The 14,621-nt window shown below is 38.1% G+C and overlaps 3 protein-coding genes across 6 annotated transcripts; 2 read left to right on the top strand and 1 right to left on the bottom strand.

Annotated features, from left to right (window-relative positions):
* Positions 1-819: 819 nt before the first annotated feature.
* Positions 820-6,190, top strand: smpd1 (sphingomyelin phosphodiesterase 1). Its single transcript, XM_043250713.1, has 6 exons — positions 820-1,284; positions 1,895-2,670; positions 3,361-3,532; positions 3,898-3,974; positions 4,212-4,357; positions 4,978-6,190. The coding sequence occupies exons 1-6, from the start codon at positions 1,069-1,071 to the stop codon at positions 5,370-5,372; spliced, it is 1,782 nt and encodes a 593-aa protein (XP_043106648.1). The 5' UTR covers positions 820-1,068; the 3' UTR covers positions 5,373-6,190.
* Positions 6,191-6,595: 405 nt separating this feature from the next.
* On the bottom strand, positions 6,596-11,746 carry tpte (transmembrane phosphatase with tensin homology). Of its 3 annotated transcripts, none has more exons than XM_043250717.1 (19): positions 11,580-11,746; positions 10,963-11,039; positions 10,664-10,741; positions 10,531-10,578; positions 10,251-10,412; positions 9,814-9,933; positions 9,629-9,728; positions 9,032-9,095; positions 8,797-8,861; positions 8,647-8,707; positions 8,450-8,531; positions 8,268-8,356; positions 8,127-8,188; positions 7,963-8,043; positions 7,718-7,823; positions 7,417-7,514; positions 7,212-7,307; positions 7,028-7,098; positions 6,596-6,947 (listed from the first exon to the last, which is right to left on the bottom strand). In XM_043250717.1, the coding sequence occupies exons 2-19, from the start codon at positions 11,010-11,012 to the stop codon at positions 6,845-6,847; spliced, it is 1,536 nt and encodes a 511-aa protein (XP_043106652.1). In that variant the 5' UTR covers positions 11,013-11,039; positions 11,580-11,746; the 3' UTR covers positions 6,596-6,844. The 3 variants fall into 3 exon arrangements, with proteins under 3 accessions (XP_043106652.1, XP_043106651.1, XP_043106650.1); XM_043250716.1 differs by having other exon boundaries at positions 7,718-7,826; positions 7,966-8,043; positions 11,352-11,744; XM_043250715.1 differs by having other exon boundaries at positions 7,718-7,826; positions 7,966-8,043; positions 11,580-11,743.
* A 348-nt stretch (positions 11,747-12,094) lies between these two features.
* fgl1b (fibrinogen like 1B) lies at positions 12,095-14,487 on the top strand. Of its 2 annotated transcripts, XM_043250719.1 has the most exons (8): positions 12,095-12,422; positions 12,560-12,628; positions 12,732-12,951; positions 13,267-13,426; positions 13,520-13,617; positions 13,688-13,776; positions 13,862-14,052; positions 14,143-14,487. In XM_043250719.1, exons 2-8 carry the CDS (start codon positions 12,572-12,574, stop codon positions 14,324-14,326), a joined length of 999 nt encoding a protein of 332 aa, XP_043106654.1. In that variant the 5' UTR covers positions 12,095-12,422; positions 12,560-12,571; the 3' UTR covers positions 14,327-14,487. The 2 variants fall into 2 exon arrangements, with proteins under 2 accessions (XP_043106654.1, XP_043106655.1); XM_043250720.1 differs by having other exon boundaries at positions 12,095-12,628.
* Positions 14,488-14,621: the final 134 nt, after the last annotated feature.

The raw sequence follows: 14,621 nt of genomic DNA, 5'->3' as shown, positions 1-14,621 counted from the left end.
TTTATTATGTTTAAAAAAGTTTTCTTTAATGAATTGCAAGTTACCAAAAACATAATTTTTCAGAAATTGAAATCTTTCATAGCATTATAAATGTATTTATTATCACTTTTGATCAATTTAAAGCATCCTTGCTAAATAAAATTGATTTATAAAAGACAATTTATAAGGCTTTTAATTGATACATTGTATACTGCTACAAAAGCTTTTTTGTTTCAGATAAATGCTGATCTTTGGACCATTCTAGTCATCAAATAACTCTTGAAATAAATCTTGATGATATTAATAATAATAATAATACTGTTTCTTGAACAGCAAATCAGCATATTAGAATCATTTCTGAAAGATCATGTAACAGTGAAGACTGGAGAAATGCTCTCAGAAATAAATCACATGTTAAATATTAATCAGTTAATATGTTACACAGTAGTCTAGGGTCTAAAGGGCAGGGGTCGTGTTTTTGATGGTCACATCACAACAAAATTTATAAATGGTGGTGACAGACAAATGTTTTTCATATATTAGGTATAATGCTAAATAAACAGAACTGATTCGGTTCTTAAAGAAATACTGTAAAACGTTTAAACTGACTTAAACGTTTTACTCACTGGTTTCAGTTCATTAGAATTAGAATCGCAGTCTTTTTTTTATTTTATTTTTACTGCAATATTGCAGTCTCCGGACAGTACCACACAAAACTGAAAACACGCTAATATATACTAATATATAAAAGATTTCTTTTCTTTGATGTTCACACGGCGTTGTGGCACGTGATGTGTCAGCTGCGTCGTCAGCTCGTCACGTGATCGGTCAGCTGACGCTATATAAAGCGGTCGGGTCGGTCGGACGCGGTACAATGTTGTTGTCAGAAGAGACAGGCGGTGGACGGACTCTTCAAAACGCAATACAGTGTTCACAACAGACGCGGATTCGCGCTATTCCGCTTCGTGTTTTATTAATGCGTACAACTCGAGCGTAACAACACGCATATTCAAGCCGTCCTGAAGCCGTCGGCCGAGGCTGTGTGTGTTAAGACGGAGGACTGACCGAGTTAGTCGCCGCGCGTGCAGCATGAAGCGTCCGGGGTTCGGTTTGTTCTCAGTCTTCGTAGTCTGGACACTGTGTTCGGTGCCGTGGGCTTCCTCGTACCCCCTCGAGGAAGGAACTGATTCGCCTCAGCTGAGGTTCATGGAGGAGTTTGATCGTTTCAAGGTCCTGTTCAGCTGGCACAACATATCCTGCGTTGTGTGTAAAACGATCTTCGCCTCGCTTGACATCGCGCTGCTGGTGAGACGAGCGTTTACTTCATCTCGTTATTGTCTGTTTTAAACTCCCGCGGCTTTCTTGCTGGTATAAATGTCGACTTGCGTCGGAGAGCAAACTTGATGCGGTTTCTTTTGCTTGCCATGGACTTGTTGAGCTGCCTAACTAGAGAGCATTTTTTCCTTGCATCACAGGCGCGCGCGAGCTGACTGTGCCCTAAAATACACATTTATAAATGCATTATACATTTAACAATTTATACAAACATTGATAAATTATAAATATATACACATACACACACACACACACACACACACACACATATATATATATATATATATATATATATATATATATATATATATATATATATATATATATATATATATTTATTTATTATTATATGCATTTTATTATTGTTCATTATTATTTTACAAACTTTAACACTTTATTCTATATAATGTCAATAGAGATGCTTTTAATTTAATTAATATTTTTATATTTATAAATTCAATTATTATAATTATTTTCAAACACTTGAATTTAGATAATTTTCATATAATTCAGTATCCTATAATTTTGATAAGAATTTAATTAAATACTTATATTAGTGTTTTTTTTTTTTTTTTAACAGAGCGACTCAAACATGGAGCGTGTGGCGCATGCTTTAGGAGAGGCCTGTGTTCGACTGCACCTGGCCGAGCCGCAAGTCTGCCGAGAAATCACAGAGCTCTTCCGAAACGATGTGATCCGTGCGCTCCAGGAGTCCTTCCTCTGGCCTTCGGAGGCTTGCGCTGTGCTCGTTGGACCTACCTGCGGTCATTTTGATATCTATGCCCCCTGGAATGTGTCCCTGCCGCGGGTCCCCAAACCCCCAGTCAAACCGCCCACCCCTCCCAAACCGGGCTCTCCACGGAGCCGGGTCCTCTTCCTCACTGATGTCCACTGGGATGCGGAGTACGCCGAAGGCAGTCTTGTGGACTGTAAGATGCCCCTCTGCTGTCGAAATAACTCCGGAAGGCCCAGCTGGAAGCACACGGGGGCCGGATACTGGGGCACGTATGGCGATTGTGACCTGCCTCTGCGCACGGTAGAGAACCTTCTCCAAAACGTAGCCAGATCAGGCCCGTGGGATTGGGTTTACTGGACGGGAGACATTCCAGCACACAACGTCTGGTCTCAGACCCGGGCTCAGCAGCTGAACGAGCTCGTGACCATCACTCGACTCATACACAAACACCTGGGACCGAAGGTAACCGTGTACCCAGCGGTTGGGAATCACGAGAGCACTCCGGTGAATAGTTTCCCTCCTCCGTTTGTACACGGGAACCGCTCGTCCCGCTGGCTTTATGACACCATGGCTGAGGAGTGGGCGTCCTGGCTGCCGAAGGAAGCCCTGGAGACCATACGGTAAAGTACTGATAGTTACATTCATTTACATCATGTTTTGGTGTTAACGAGTTTTGTCACCGATAACGACATAATTAAATTATTATTATTATTATTATTATTATTATTATTATTATTATATTATTCAAATTATTAATTAAAATAAAAATTACATTTTAATTAAATTATCGTTAATATTATTATTATTATTATTATTATTATTATTATTATTATTAGTAGTAGTGGTGGTGTTGGTGGTGGTCATATTTTATTTATTTTTATTTGTAATAATATTGTTATTGTTAATTATTTTTAATATATTTTTGTATTATCTTATATATTTGATACGTCTTATTTGTTGTTGATAATGATTATCTTCTTCTTATTATTAAATAATAATATCAGTTTCTTTACATGTGTAATTTTATTAATTTTATTTCCCCCTGCAATGTATCTTTTATTAGTAATAGTAACAGTAGTAGGAATGTATCTTAATAATAATAAAATTAATACACAATTAAATTGTTTCCTTACTAAATAGGCAGAAATGTTGTTTTTGTTGCTTTTAATGTGATCAGTTAAAATGATGTATATTTTTTCATTCATTCATTTTTGTATATTTGCATTACTTTTTGTAACGTGATTATTGTGTGCATATTTAGGTATTTGCGTCCCCTTTAATACATGAAATGCGTGTTTGGTCTTCTCCAGGCTCGGAGGGTTTTACACGGTTGAAGTTGAGCGTGGTTTGAGGGTGGTGTCCTTGAACATGAACTTCTGTGCACGAGAGAACCTCTGGCTGATGGTGAACTCCACCGACCCGGCAGATCAGCTCCAGTGGCTCATTGGTATACTGCAGGAGTCGGAGAACAAGGGAGAGAAGGTACCACAAGTTTACAAAAATATTTAGCATTAAAGACGTAAGAAATCGACGGCAGTGTTGAAGCGGTTTGCCCGCCGCAGCAGTCTGAACAAGTTTGCAGCGTTAGTGTTTGTGGGTTAGAGGTGTTCAGACATCCAGGCAACTGATCACGAGTCAGACCAGCTAGAAGCGGATGTGTGAGCGTTTTTACTGTTTCACTTTGTTGTTGTTTTTCCTGTTTGGACGTTATATATTAGATGTCAGTGACCTTCTGCTGCTAAATGTTACTCGTTTAATTACTCATTACTCATAACATTACTCATTTAATGTTACTCATGCTCTTACTCAAATAATTTTTTGAATCTAACCAAAGCGGTGTCTCTCAGGTCCACATCATCGGTCACATCCCCCCCGGGCTCTGCTTGAGCAGCTGGAGTTGGAACTACTATCACATAGTGAACCGGTGAGTGTCTTTTCAGTGAACACAAGAGCTGGCTTTCATCTGCTCGAACCCGTGACTTCTAACAGCTCCACGGTGTCTTTTATGATCTTTAAGTGTCATGCTGTTGCAAAAATGGGTCATGTTGACTGTAACTGCCGGGTTTTGAGATAGTTGTATTTGCCATATGTTCCAGGATGTGCATGTAAAGAAGTGGTTAATGGTTGACTTTAGCAACAGTCTGGTTCTTTCGTTTTACAGATATGAAAGCACCATAACTGGTCAGTTTTTTGGACACACGCATGTCGATGAGTTTCAGATGTTCTACGATGAAGAGACACTGACTCGTCCACTAAGTGTGGCTTTCATCGCCCCAAGTGTGACCACTTTTATCAACCTGAACCCAGGTAGTCACTGTAATACAATAGTTGGTTTTATTTATTGTAATTTTCAATTTAATTGTAGTTTTTTTTCCTTTTTTTCTTTCATAAATACACGTGTGTGTGTGTGTGTGTATATAGATATAGAGCTAGATATATTATATTTTTGTTTTAAGTTGTTTTTTTTGTTTTTTCTTTGTCTTAAAATCATTTTGTTTTAATGGTTTTTTTTATTTTTTTATTTGTTTGTTAAAGAAAGTAATACTATGTATTAGATTAGTCAAAAGTGACAGTAAAGACAATTTAAGGTCGTTGCACACTGAGTCCTAAATGTTCATATACATTATCTAAAATAAAAACTTCATGGGCATTTATTTGTGTATAAATTAACAAAAACTTTTATTTTGGATATTATTAATCATTTGACTGTATTATAGTATTTCTTGGGGTTTTTTTTTTTTTTTTTTTTTTTTTTTTAAACTCTTAACGTAATTCTTACTACGTAAACTTGAATGCAGAAAATCTAACCAGATCAGAATTTTTATGATGGACTACACCGTCAGAGGCAGTGTGTAAAAGCAATTGACAAAACTGTTATTCACACAAGAAAATGTTTTTTGCACTAACATGCTTTCTTCTCTGGTCAGGATATCGCGTGTATTACATGGATGGAAACTATCCAGGCAGCAGCCGCATGGTTCTGGATCACGAGACTTTTATTCTCAACCTCACTCTGGCCAACAACCAGCCCTCAAAACCCGACCCTAACCCGTCCTGGACCCTGCTGTACCGCGCGTCTGAGGCCTATGGTTTGTCCACACTCTTCCCATCAGACATGGACTCTTTGCTCAAACTCATGAAGAGTGACGACCGTGTCTTCCAGCGCTTCTGGTACCTCTTACATAAAGGCCACGTCTCGAAGCCCTGCACAGACACTTGCAAGACGTCGCTAATGTGCCTCCTGCACAACGGACGATACGACCTTCTAACTCGATGTGAAGTACACGGAGATAAACGCTCGGTTAGGAAGAGCTTGTGTTGAGGAAATAAAGGAAACTAGAATTGTAATGGGTTTAACACCACACCAACTTCACACACTTTCGTTTTGTAGCACTTGCGTTTGTACTTGAGGTCATCAAAAGCTGACTTGCGATGGATATTGCTGTAGGTGTCTGGTCAAGAAAAAAAAAACAGCAGTTCCCGTAAAGATGTGGACTTTAGAGCAGAGAACCAAAGTATTACTGGTTGAAAGGGGAGCAGGTAGTGACTTCACTGAATCATGTGGTGTGTTAGTGCCTCATAAAAACTGAGCTGTTTGAGCAGTTGTGGTTTTCGTTCATGTATTTGGTTCAGTGGGATTTGCGTCACTCTTGATCAGCTTGTCACTTTAGAAGTGTTATCACTTCCTGCATTAACCTATAGATTGCACACTGTAGCCTGTTGAGTCTTATTGTAAAAGCTAATCGTTTATTGATTCAACCCCAAAGAATTAAACTCAATTGTTTCAGTTCCTAATGCAATGATAAAGAGATTGTGATCCTGTGATTGTTTCTGTGTGAACCGAAAATGGTTCTGCAACTCTAGTGGGAAATTTTTTTTTTTTTTTTTTTAAGTGAAGTGGACTGTTTGAAAGTGCACTTTATTAGGAAAAAGTCAATTTAATTGAGCAACTATGCATTAAAGTGTTTTAAATTTCAGCTCCAAATCAATGCTGTTCACTTAAACTTTAATAAAATAATTCTGGAAAAAAAACCTTCAACTGCGAGACATGTTTAGGTATTTCTGAAGGCTCATGTGACACCAAAGACAGAAAATTCTGCTTTCTGCCACAGGAATAAATTACATTTTATAACATTGAAATGGAAAGTAGCTATTTTTGTAATTTAAAATGCATTCTTAACACGTATTTAATAAGATCTTACAATGTGTATGTTTCATAAAAATCTAAAACTGTATACATAAGCCTTATTAAACGAAAATTAAACAAAATTATTCTGTATTTGTAAATGTGCCATGTCAAATATTCTAAAAAATTCCGCTTAGAAAAGAGTGTCTCTGGTTTATTTAAATAGAGGATACCATCTACATTATAGAAACTGAAAATGCATGTATTCAGTGAAACCTATAATAACTCACCCCGCTCGTGTTAAGTGTGGTGCAGTGCAGCACAGACCCGCTAGGAGGCAGTAGAGCGCGCCTCAGGACGGCATGGACTCAAATATTACAACATTTAACATAGAAACAGGCATTTGATACGTGAACACATTTTGTATCATTTCTTCATAACTTTTACTGCTGCCAAAGATAAACGAAACCACAGTACAACTACAAAAACAAAAGCATGGGAGAAAAAAAAAACAATATTTTTACATGTTTTTATCACATTCAAATCATCTTTAAATTCGTTAGATTGTTTACACTGGCTTCAGTTTGAAGCTTACCGTAAATATACCTCAAGACATATCCATTTGTACAAAAGGACTAGAAATAGTAAACAATCTGTGAATTTTCTTCTCAAGGGTCTGTGAAGTACAAGGTCACTCCGAAGTCCTCCTTATAGATGGCCCAGGTCTTTGATTTGTGTGGGTTGTCCAGTTCCTCCCTTGAGAGATACAAACTACAAAAACAAAACACAGACTTCAGCTCACAGAAAAAAATAAATCACTTACAAAACTACAGACCAAAAAAAACACCCACCTGTTGTTTTCAACAAAAGAGGTGTTAAACCAGAAATAGAAAGGACAGTCCTCGTAACCCTTTGGCAAACCCTGGAGATAGAGAGAAAAAAAAAAAAAAAGGAAGTTCAAGCAAAAGTGAAACTCATTTAAACGTGCTACCAAATACAGGGGTCAAATTAAACACTAAAAAAGCAGAGGCTTACAGCACTGGACTCAAACATGACCTTCACGTCTCCAGTCACAACAGGCCCTTCCTGTAAACTGATGACGACCGCATTGTTACCGGTGTCAGGAAACACCTGAGAAAAAAAACATGACGAAGCATTAGAATAATGTGGACTGTAGTTACAGTAAAGTTGCTTGCTATGCCCTCGTTATACAGAAATCATGTCTACTACAGACACTTACTGCACAGTTCTGCTGTTTGGCACAAACACACTGAAAGATGAGCTCTCGCTTCACTATAATCTTCACCTTCAGGTCGCTCCCATTGCCCTTCCCTACACCTGAGCAACCACAAAAAAAAAAAAAAAAAAAAAAAAAACTTACAGTGAAACATTTTAAAAATGTTAAATATATACTTCAATATGAAGATAAGCAGCATATTTTAAATCAAACATTTTAGGTATTATTCAATATGAATATAAAACAAGGACGCATAGATTTTAGAAAAATCTCTTATAATACATAACTCCAGGCTGGGTCTTACCTGCGATGGAGTGTATTCGAATGCTCTTTATTTTCAGGCTCTTCTGAGGTGGTAGCTGACGGTTGTACTGGTTCTTCATGATCTCGTAATAACCGACGTACCGACTCTGCAAGTGCAAATAAACAGAAAATATACCAAAAAAAAAAAAAAAAAAAAATAGTGGATGTTTACGGCTTTCTGTTGGATCCACGGCAATCCAGTATCACACACACACACACACACACACACACACACACACACACACACTGTGAGGGAGTTTCAACGCCCTGGAACTTCGAACTCATGCTTTTATCAGTCCGTCTCTCCCCAAAGTAATCCAAACTCTCCTGTAAGATGGTTTAAAGAAAATCTGAAGGCGATCTTGGATGAGAAGGGCTCGAAAATGCAAACACGGATGAGCAGACTGTACCTGCGCGCTCTCAAACTGATCGCTGTCGATGAGCCACGTGCACACCATCGTCCCGGTCCGCCCTGTTGTACAAAAACCAAAGCGTTACGCACTCAGCCTGCATTCACAAACAACAGAGAATCATGCCAAACAACCACAGACCTTTTCCACCTTTGCAATGGATGGCGATCACGTTTCTGGAGTCTTCCGTCATCCAATCCCTAACACAGGCCGTGTACCGCAGCATATCTCTGACAGCATTAACAACAAACAGAGCTTCGATCAAACCTCAAAACTTAACATACTCATGTTCGGACGTTCAGCGGAGATGACGGCGCGCTTACTCGAGCGATGGCACGTTGTGGTCGTCTATCATAACACGCTCCACTTTATAGTGGAAGAACTTCGGATCGTAACCCTTCTCACCTGAAACCAGATAGCAGATCAGTCAGCTTCTTTGTCATTCATTGCAGATGTGTTCTGTACGTGTAATTAAGGTCAAATAATTCGACAGAAATCATAGAGAGAATCGTCTACTCACTACAGAGGTTAAACACCTTGTAGTGATCCAGATGTTTGGCGTCCAGGAACCTAACGACCTCCTGAAACAAGCCATTTATGCATTCATCAGAGAAACGTTGCTATGTTTTCTGAACGATGGAAATACGTAAACAACTACTGCACATCTTACTCTGATTGGGTTCCTGTAGAGCGCCTGCTTCCCGGACGATGGAAAAGACATGGCAATGACTCTTTCTGAAGAGATAGAAGACCAATGAGGAGGCGCTTTGGTTTGCAGATTAATTCATTTTGATGTAGCTCATAATGTTTTAAATGAATTTAAAATAAGTCTGATTAAAGGGAAAACACAAAGACGAAATGAAATGGATATATTTCTGCCAACAGCAACAACAATGCAATCGAACCCGTGACATAAGTGAGGTCCAGATCAAACCCATCTTTCTGGTACCGTCTTTTGTTCTCGGACACCTATGAAAGTTAGTAGATGGAGTTTATTCATATAGCAATTTCAAAAAACAACAAATTTCACATTTCAGCCTTTTAACCTTTTTTTAAGAGGAATACATCATATAAAAAATATATATTAATCTATTCGCATCTAAATATATTTTACTGTTCAGATTTTTATAATGCATTATCTTCTTGTCAATGCACTAGTTCACATTCACAAACTCTCAGGCATGTTTTCTGTGTAAAAATGCAGCTCGATTTTCAATTTGTCTGAACGGAGACAGCGGATGCGTTAATTAAAAAAAAAAAAAGGCTAATTTATTCCCGGCAGCAGAGAACAGAGAAAATATTGCACCCACTACCTGACTGGCTAAAAAAAAAAAAAAAAAAAAAAAAATATATATATATATATATATATATATATATATATATATATATATATATATATATATATATATATATATATATATATATATATATATATGAAACAATTGGTTCTTTTAATGACCAAACCACAAAATGAGAAACCCCCTCCCAAAAAACTCACTCACCATTCTCCTGGTGACCTTTTCAATCTCTTTCTTTTGAGAGGCCAGTCTGAAGGCGCGTACCAGAATCAATATCCTCAGAGATCTCAGGAAATTGACGGCCCTGCGAACGCACCACATTAACACCGTAATACTAATGTGACGCTGGGCGAACACGTTGAGAACGTTTTCTGTTAAATCCGCTGTACCTGGGAACCAGACTGGCTCCGGAGAGATCGGTGAATGCGTAGATCATGGTGACCACCAGGGTAATGACCACAATACAAGCGTCTTGTATATTCAGTTTGGAGCTGAAATACACCTTGAACCTGAGAAAGCAGATGATGATTTAAGAAAGGTCTGTCAGAGATTGCTAACAGATAGATGCTAAATATGTAAAACTATCATTTTTTTTTATTGCTGAGCTTGTGGACCGTTTCAATTATTTTTGTGCTTGAGCTCTAGGAAACTGGTCTAGAGTGATAAACTCATCTGGGGAAAAACAAACCGGAAATGCGTTTCCTGAAAACCATTTCCTGTGATGAGCAACTCATCATGTGAAACACAAACCCTGCTAGCATTTTTTGTAAATGACGTCCAAGTGAAATGATGCAAGACAAAAGACTAAATTAGCGTGATTACTAACCCTTCCACGTACACACGGAGCAGCACGTCGATGAGGAAAAAGAAGGAGATGACAAGAGAAACAGACTCCATTGCTTTTCTAACTTCGCGATCACTGCTGGAAATAGAAAAGTCCACGATGACCAGAATAATGTCCACGATGATCAGTACCAGGCCAAAGACACTGCGAAGAAGAAGAAGAGGAGGAGAAGTGCACAGAAAAACATTAAGTCTGCAATCTTACACACAAACACTTTCACTTGATTTTTCCTGTCCTGAAATGAAATGGGAACTCCACTCACCGAAAACCAAAAGACATCACAAAAGGAGCTATAGCTTTCCGGACACGACTGCGAAACAAATCAAACACAGCATGAAACGTAAAACTATTCCTCTCAAAACGTCACAGTGACGACCAACCATAAGCTTACTCACTGGTACATGGTGTCTGGGTCTTCAGTCTCTTCCTTTCCATCGTCGATCCGCACCTCTGCCTCCTCTTTCACCCCATTACTGCTCCAATATAGACGCACAGGCAAAGGACACAACATGACCACCCCGCATCGTCTCAGAAAAGTAAAGCTTACAGACGTTCAGACATTTAGATTCGATTGTTAAACACAGCGTGTAAATCTGACGGAAACAGTGCTGAAGCGCTCATTTAAAAGCCGGGAGAGTAAAGGTCATGATGCTGACGGAATGTCAATAACTTCAACCGAATGTTATTCACTTACCCATTAACCTCCTTGGAATCTAATCCAGGGTTAAAATGCACTGAAGTCATTTTTACAAGAAAGTGTGTAGCTTCTCTCTGAAAAAAAAACATTACATGTGAAGAGTTAAGATGCAAAAGTGCAGAAAAATGTTCTAAAACCAGCATTTTTCTCAGACTATTCAGTTATTTCAATTTAATGCCAATGAAACCAACCTGTTCGTTGTCATTAAAGTGAAACTGCTGAACCTGGTAGCCTGACAAAAATGCACTTTTTATGAAAGTCTCCATACATACAAATAAATAAATAAATAACTGCAGTTTATTTAAACACGCATGATAGCACCAGAGCTACAAACAAATCATAATTAGGTCTGCAGCAAACTCAAACACGACAAAAGATATACTTACATTACAAACGAATCCTCAAAGGGCTCAAATTCAACGTTTTAGGGGTGGATTAAAAGACGTTTTGATTAATATAAGGACTACTAACCCCGAAAAGAAAGTTTCGAAGTCAAGCACGAAGCCCTACATTTAAAAGTCCGCATGAAGAAATACAACGAGAAATCATTGTTTGTTTCAGCCCGAACAAGATCATAGCAAAGGAATGCCAGCTTTGAGAAAACCGATACAAACCAGTCAGAAAGCGCATCCGGGAAAACCGTTTTCCTTGCCTTTGCTCGACCAGCAGCTTTTCTGCTCTCTGCACAATCACATGTCTTTCTGTGTCAGGTCTCCATGACTGTCTTTACGAGCAACGACTGTCCCGTGATTTTTGTGATAACAAAGGAAGGAGGTTCAAAGGTTAGCAGTAGTTTTCTTCAGTCTCGCATCCACAGCTAGTCACACACCGCCCCTTTCTCCTGCTGCAGACGTAGCGGTTTTTAACTTCCTCGTGGACTAAGTTAATACACACAGAAATAGTATGGGCTAAGGGAAACTGTGATAACAAAACTTGATATAACCACTGAGGTTTTATACTTCGTAGTGTTAATGAAATGTGGCCGTAATTAAAGCACGTTTGCGTGCGCACGCGCGATACAGGTTTTGTTATGTACGTGCTTGTGGAGACTTTTTTTTTAAATGATAATAAAATGAAAGAACGAAGTAATTATATGAATAAAATCTAAAACGCCTTTCAAGCATGTCGCTAGCACAAACAGCCTACATTCGTTTTAAATGCGAAGATAAAAAATAAATATTAGCTGCCTATCTTAAGCACTCAGTAGGGATGGCCTAGCATACGTACTATATTGCTAATTATAAAGGTTTTGTGTGGAACAAATTTCACGTGAATTTTGAAGAAAACTATTTTACGTTGTTGCTTCTGGTATGTGAGGAATGGAGATGAAGGTGAAGCATCTTTCTGACCCAGTGGACAGATAATGTGGACCATGCGGAACCGTGCCTATAAATATTAAAAATGAAAGTCTGGAGGACATTTCAGTGATCTGGAGAAGGATAAGAACACTACGTTTTGTAAGTATAGATTTATATTTAATAAACATTTATTGATTTTCTAAACATTACAGCGTTGAAAGCAAATTAAACCGAAGTTTGCTACATTTTATGTATTTGTTGGACAAGATTAACACATTCTCTGTTTTCATGTAAAGAATATTACAGTCATGTCACAGCTGGTGTTTATTTTGGTGTTTCATGCTCTCACATTTCTTCAAATCACAGTAAGTTTAATCAGAATTTCTACACTATCTAGACATTACATTTTTTAAAACCCCCCAAAAAAGGGCAAAAACGGAATAATAACGTTTCTTTTGGTTTATTGAGGCAGAGGAAGAATGCCAAGCATCTGAAGTGTTGAAGCTGAAGGAAGAGATTCGTAAGCTGAATAATAAATTGCTGATTGGGGAATGGAAAGTTATGCATCTGCGTAATCACCGACGCTTTAAGCTGCTCCCAAACCTGGAACACAAGACCCCTGAAAACAACACTGAACCTTCACCCACCCTACCAAGTACTGGAGGCTCATTGATAGTTCATGACAAAGGTAAAGTTAATACTTTAATAAGAAACCTGTGCATGCTGTTAATTTGTAATTAACCTTTTTCAACATTTTATGAGAATTAATTCTGAACAAATTTTGAAATGTTTTAAAATCTTTATACGAAGGGTTTCTTTTTTTATATCTATCTGGTGTCTCAATTCGATTTATGTTTTACGTTTTATTTGTTTTAATTAATTTTTTAATTAATTGCCTTAATTTAATTTTAACAGTGGGTTAAACTGATAAAAAAGGAAATGAAAAGTAAATTGCTATAAAAAGTTCAATCACATTTTTTTTTCTATAATTTATGCCTGTTAGATTGTTCAGAGTTATATGACAGGCTAAAACCAGGAAGCGGATTCTACAGGATTAAACCCAAACTATCAGTTGAACCATTCCTTGTGTACTGTGACATGGAAGATGGTGGAGGCTGGACTGTGATTCAGAAACGGATCAATGGGAAAATCGATTTTGACAGGTGAGTCTATTGTCTTTGCAGTAACGAATATGAATATTTATATTTAGACCCACATGAAGATCAGTAGGATCAAATCTGCATTTCTATTCACAGAAAGTGGGAAGAGTATAAAAATGGATTTGGTAATTTTCAGTCGAGTAGAGATGAATTCTGGCTTGGGAATGATCATATTCATGCCCTGCTTAATGATGGTAAGATCTGTATATGAGCCGATCGCTCTGCATTTCCGCTCTACAATAATACAGTTAAAATCCTCTTTAGGTGAAAATGTGATGAAAATCGAATTGATGGACTGGAAAGGAAACAGATCCTATGCCATGTATGACAACCTCAGAGTGAAAGATGAAAAGGTATGTTTTCTTTGGTTCCTACCTTGAACACTTTAATCCTATTCCATTGAATTTTTGCTCACGACATTCGTCATCTATCCTTAAGGACAAGTACAGGCTGCACTACGGGATGTACAGTGGTCAGGCAGGAGATGCCCTGTCCGGAGGGGCCAATATGGTGGAGCAGTGGTCAGCCTCTCACAACGGCATGCAATTCAGCACCCGGGACCAGGATCACGATCGCTATCTGCAGGGAAACTGTGCTGTTGAAAACAGGGGGGGCTGGTGGTATAACAGGTGATGCTTAGGGCTTTCCTGACTTCATGGGTATAGCTTTTTTTTATACACTTAACATAGAATCTTTAGTTACATGTTGTATACTTACAGGTGTCACGCTGCCAATCTTAATGGAAAATTTTACAGAGGTGGAGAGTACAAAGCCAAGCATGATAATGGTGTGGTGTGGGGCACCTGGAGAGGACTGTGGTACTCTCTCAGACACACAGCCATGAAGGTCCGGCCCAGCTCCTACATGGATAACTTAGGGAGTGGAGTAGGACCTACTGAGTAGCACGACAGCTGAACAGTCTCATCATGCACATTTATGTATTTTGCAGTGCATTAACTATAAGATTTACAAGATATGTGCCTGAAGTAAGAAAGGATCTTGTTGGGAGAAAAGAAAAGATGCATCTTGGTAAACTGAATAAATACATTAGCTTACATATCACAATTATGATTTGATATTAAGTAAATTCTATGATTATTATTATTTGTGTAAAAGGGTAAATATAATACAGCATTGCATGAAACCGCATACAGTATGCATACAATAATAAAGCAACATCCAAACATACCGAAGGTCT

The sequence above is a fragment of the Puntigrus tetrazona genome, chromosome 10 (assembly GCF_018831695.1).
Source record: "Puntigrus tetrazona isolate hp1 chromosome 10, ASM1883169v1, whole genome shotgun sequence".
Taxonomy (NCBI): Eukaryota; Metazoa; Chordata; class Actinopteri; order Cypriniformes; family Cyprinidae; genus Puntigrus; species Puntigrus tetrazona.
This window is presented reverse-complemented; position numbering and strand designations above follow the sequence as displayed.